At 44.2% G+C, this 5,000-nt stretch overlaps 1 protein-coding gene across 1 annotated transcript in view; it reads left to right on the top strand.

Annotated features, from left to right (window-relative positions):
* Positions 1–5,000, top strand: part of LOC311118185 (uncharacterized protein) — a 10,040-nt gene that overhangs the window by 1,864 nt on the left and 3,176 nt on the right. Inside the window, exons 2-3 of the mRNA XM_084193039.1 lie at positions 110–315; positions 4,518–4,678. Coding sequence (XP_084049165.1) covers positions 110–315; positions 4,518–4,678 — 367 coding nt within the window. The remainder of the gene's footprint in view (positions 1–109; positions 316–4,517; positions 4,679–5,000) is intronic.

Below are 5,000 nucleotides of genomic sequence, written 5' to 3'. Positions count from 1 at the left end.
TAATATGTCCTGTATCTCCTGTCTGTATAATATGACCTGTATCTCAGATATCATACCTACTGAGGCTACATCTCTAACCCCTGACCTCTGACCTGTAACCTCTACGCAGGGGAGCCCTTCTGAGAAGCAGCCTACACAAGGCAACATTAAATTCCCCAAGGTTCTCCGTAGCACACCTGCCACCACCATCCCTGCCCCTGCCAGAACCCGGACTGACCAGTACCTGGGACCAGAAGATTGTCTGGATCAGAAGTACACCCGTCTGTCCTGCCATCTGGTCTTCTGTCCTCCATGGATGAGATGTATGGAGGGAAGGTGTGTGTGTGTGTGTGTGTCTGTGTGGTTGTGTGGTTGTGGTTGTGTGGTTGTGTGTGTCTGTGTGTGTGTGTCTGTGTCTGTGTGTGTGTTTTTGCGTGTCTGTGCGTTTCAACAGGTGTTTGTGTAACCTGTGTGGTTGTGTGGTTGTGGTTGTGTGTGTCTGTGTGTGTGTGTCTGTGTGTGTGTGTCTGTGTGTGTGTTTTTGCGTGTCTGTGCGTTTCAACAGGTGTTTGTGTAACCTGTGTGTGTATTCAGGATTATTCGAACATCCGAATTAACTTTAGTATTCAACCACTTGTTTGAGTATCAATACAACATTTAAATACTAATTGTAGGCCTATTTTAACATGATCCTCGTGACGTTGTTACATGAAGGATATACCATTGCATTTGAAAGTGTTATTTTCAAGTTACATGGAAAGGCATTTTACTTTCATAGTGCATTTAGCTCCACTATTAAATTATATTTAATAACGAATATTCTAATTCCTAATTCTGTGGCCCTGACAACGGCAGCCAGTTCAATTAGTGTTTACAGGAACGCACCTAACAGAGGTTCAACAAGACCTCCGCATCAGACTTCTCTTTCACTGTTAGCCGTTAGCCGTTAGCTGACAACTACCAGAGAATAGTAGCCAAAAAACAACAGCGCACTGTATACCCTCAGCATTTTGATTGGTCAAGAGATTAAAGAGCAATTACTATGAACATTGTTTTATTTAGACTATCTGGATATCATTCAAAATTCAAAATCCCTAGTCTATACTGGTGTGTGTCTAACCTGTCTGTGTAACCAGGTGTGTGTGTAACCTGTCTGTGTAACCAGGTGTGTGTGTAACCTGTCTGTGTAACCAGGTGTGTGTGTAACCTGTGTGTGTGTAACCTGTCTGTGTAACCAGGTGTGTGTGTAACCTGTCTGTGTAACCAGGTGTGTGTGTAACCTGTCTGTGTAACCAGGTGTGTGTCTAACCTGTCTGTGTAACCAGGTGTGTGTGTGTAACCTGTCTGTGTAACCAGGTGTGTGTGTAACCTGTCTGTGTAACCAGGTGTGTGTGTAACCTGTCTGTGTAACCAGGTGTGTGTGTAACCTGTCTGTGTAACCAGGTGTGTGTCTAACCTGTCTGTGTAACCAGGTGTGTGTGTAACCTGTCTGTGTAACCAGGTGTGTGTGTAACCTGTCTGTGTAACCAGGTGTGTGTGTAACCTGTCTGTGTAACCAGGTGTGTGTGTAACCTGTCTGTGTAACCAGGTGTGTGTGTAACCTGTCTGTGTAACCAGGTGTGTGTGTAACCTGTCTGTGTAACCAGGTGTGTGTGTAACCTGTCTGTGTAACCAGGTGTGTGTGTAACCTGTCTGTGTAACCAGGTGTGTGTGTAACCTGTCTGTGTAACCAGGTGTGTGTGTAACCTGTCTGTGTAACCAGGTGTGTGTGTAACCTGTCTGTGTAACCAGGTGTGTGTGTAACCTGTCTGTGTAACCAGGTGTGTGTGTAACCTGTCTGTGTAACCAGGTGTGTGTGTAACCTGTCTGTGTAACCAGGTGTGTGTGTGTAACCTGTCTGTGTAACCAGGTGTGTGTGTAACCTGTCTGTGTAACCAGGTGTGTGTGTGTAACCTGTCTGTGTAACCAGGTGTGTGTGTAACCTGTCTGTCTAACCAGGTGTGTGTGTGTAACCCAGGGGTGTCAAACGTACGGCCCGCAGGCCGGATGAGGCCCGCAAACGGGTTTAATCCGGCCCGCGAGATGATAAAACAAAAATATATATATATATATATATATATTTTTTATTTTTTTTTAAGTATAAAAATGCGCTGCAATTTTTCAATAAAATAAACTGCTGTTCCAATTGCGTCCACTGGATGGCACAATAGCAATTGTGTTAAGCAAGCAAACTGTTTATACCGGGGCAGAGCAAGTAGGTCAAGCACGTGCAGCCAATGAGCTACTTTGTTTTGCCCGCGATATTTATTACGGCTTCTACTTTTAACATTATCTGCTTTGGCACCCTCATTGCCCCAATATGTCTCTGTCAAAAAAGAGAAAAGTGGACGCAGAGTGCAGAGTGTTCCAAGAAAAATGGTCATCCTATTTAATCACGGAATTGAATGGGAAAGCTGTATGTTTGGTGTGTTCAGAGCATGTTGCAGTGCTGAAAGAATATAACCTTCGTCGCCACTATGTGAGTCTTCATGCCGACAAATATGACAACTTTCAAGGACAGCGGAGATGAGAGAAGGTGAATGAACTGTTGGCGGGTCTGAAGAAACAGCAGTCTGTGTTTACTCACAGCCGAGACATCAGTGACGCTGCAGTGAAAGCTAGCTACCTCATTGCTAATGAAATCGCAGTGGCTTCAAAACCATTTAGTGAGGGTGAATTTGTAAAAACATGCATGATGAAGGCAGCGGAGATTGTGTGTCCTGAAAAGCGGCAGGCTTTTGCAAATATCAGCCTGACAAGAAACACAGTTGCAGACAGGATTTCCGATCTTTCAGTGGATTTGGACAGCCAGTTGAAGCAAAAAGTAAAGTTATTTATTGTGTTTTCGGTTGCAATTGATGAAAGCACGAACATTACAGATGTTGCACAACTGGCCATTTTTTCATCCGCGGAGTTGATGACACATTGACCGTCACCGAGGAGTTCGTGGAGTTGGTGCCGATGACAGATACAACGACAGCAGCTGATATTTTGACCGCACTCGTCGGCGCGCTGGACAGGGTCGGAGTGGACTGGTCCCGCGCTGTCAGCCTGGCTACAGATGGTGCGCCCTCAATGATCGGGAAAAAAGCAGGCGTTGTGACAAAGTTCAGAGAGAAAGTGCAATCTGCAAATGGAGGACGTGATTTTTTGACTTTTCACTGTATTTTGCACCAGGAGGCTTTGTGTTGCAAGTCATTAAAGATGGATAACGTCATGAAGGTGGTCATCCAAACTGTTAATTTCATCCGATCCAGAAGCCTGAATCACCGTCAGTTTGACAGCCTTCTCAGAGAGAAAGACCACATCTATGGCCTGCCATACCACACTGAGGTAAGATGGTTAAGCCGAGGTGCTGTGCTGAGGCGTTTCTTTGATTTACGAGAAGAAATTGAACAGTTCATGGAAGAAAAGGGCAAACCAGTGTTAGAATTTCATTCCGCAGAATGGATGCCGGACCTTGCATTTATGGTGGATGTTACAGAGCACCTGAATAACTTGAACAAACAGCTGCAAGGGCGCAACAAAGTTGTCACGCAGTATTATGACAGCATACGTTCTTTCAAGTTGAAGCTGTCATTGTGGGAGACGCAACTTGCCGGTGGTGATGCGCGACCCAACATGTGGCAGACATGAAGCGGTTCAAAGATAAAATAACTGGACTGTTACGGGAGTTTGAGCAACGCTTTCAGATTTATGTTTATATGTTTTTATGTTGATGTGCTATTGTTTTTAATTGATTTCATTTTATTTGTATATTTAACCTATTCTTGACTCTTGGTTCTTGCACTTGTTTGGGGAACAGGATTCCATTATTTTTTATCTACATTTCTGCCTGAGAAATGACACCCTGATATAGTTCTGTGATCTGTGATATACTTATGTGAATCACTGAGGCATTGTGTGTTTCTGTGTTCTTTGTCCTCAGAACTTTCAAATAACTTGAGGTGTTTTATGATTAATAGTGATGTTGTGCTTTTGGACACTGTCCTCAGGCTCCAGCTTTATGTTTATATGTTTTTATGTTGATGTGCTATTGTTTTTAATTGATTTTATTTTATTTGTATATTTAACCTATTCTTGACTCTGTGGTTCTTGCACTTGTTTGGGGAACAGGATTTCATTATTTTTATCTACATTTCTGCCTGAGAAATGACACCCTGATATAGTTCTGTGATCTGTGAAACCGTTCTGTTAATCACTGAGGCATTGTGTGTTTGTGTGTTCTTTTTCTTTAGAATTTTCAAATAAACTTGACGTGTTTTATGATTAATAGTGATGTTGTGCTTGTACTATTTTGGACACACTGTCCTCAGGCTCCAGCTTTATGTTGTATGTTGATCGTATTAAAACAAAGAAAACAATCTGAAGTTGTTGTTTTTAAGTTATATATACCATGATTTTTCCGGTCCGGCCCACTTGGGAATAGATTTTCCTCCATGTGGCCCCTGAGCTAAAATGAGTTTGACACCCCTGGTGTAACCTGTCTGTGTAACCAGGTGTGTGTGTAAGCTGCCCTACCAGTGTCCGAAGGATGGCATGACGTCAGTGTGTGGGTACGATGGAAGGACCTATCTCTCCTACTGTCAAGCTATGGCTGTCTCCTGTCGTACTAGACAACCTATCATGTCCCACTTTGGAGGAGAGGGCTGCTCCAAAGGTGACAAACACATCTAGACGCACCGACAGACAGACAGGGAGACAGGCAGACAGACAGACAGACAGACAGACAGAGACAGACAGGGAGACAGGGAGACAGACAGGGAGACAGGCAGACAGGCAGACAGGCAGACAAACAGACAGACAGAGACAGACAGGGAGACAGACAGACAGGGAGACAGGCAGACAGACAGACAGACAGAGACAGACAGGGAGACAGACAGACAGGGAGACAGGCAGACAGACAGACAGACAGACAGAGACAGACAGGGTGACAGACAGGGAGACAGACAGACAGGGAGACAGACAGGGAGACAGGCAGA

Source organism: Coregonus lavaretus, assembly GCF_964263955.1.
Source record: "Coregonus lavaretus genome assembly, contig: HAP1_SCAFFOLD_3264, whole genome shotgun sequence".
Taxonomy (NCBI): domain Eukaryota; kingdom Metazoa; phylum Chordata; class Actinopteri; order Salmoniformes; family Salmonidae; genus Coregonus; species Coregonus lavaretus.
The sequence above is the reverse complement of the archived record's forward strand: the minus strand, read 5'-3'. Positions and strand labels throughout refer to the sequence as shown.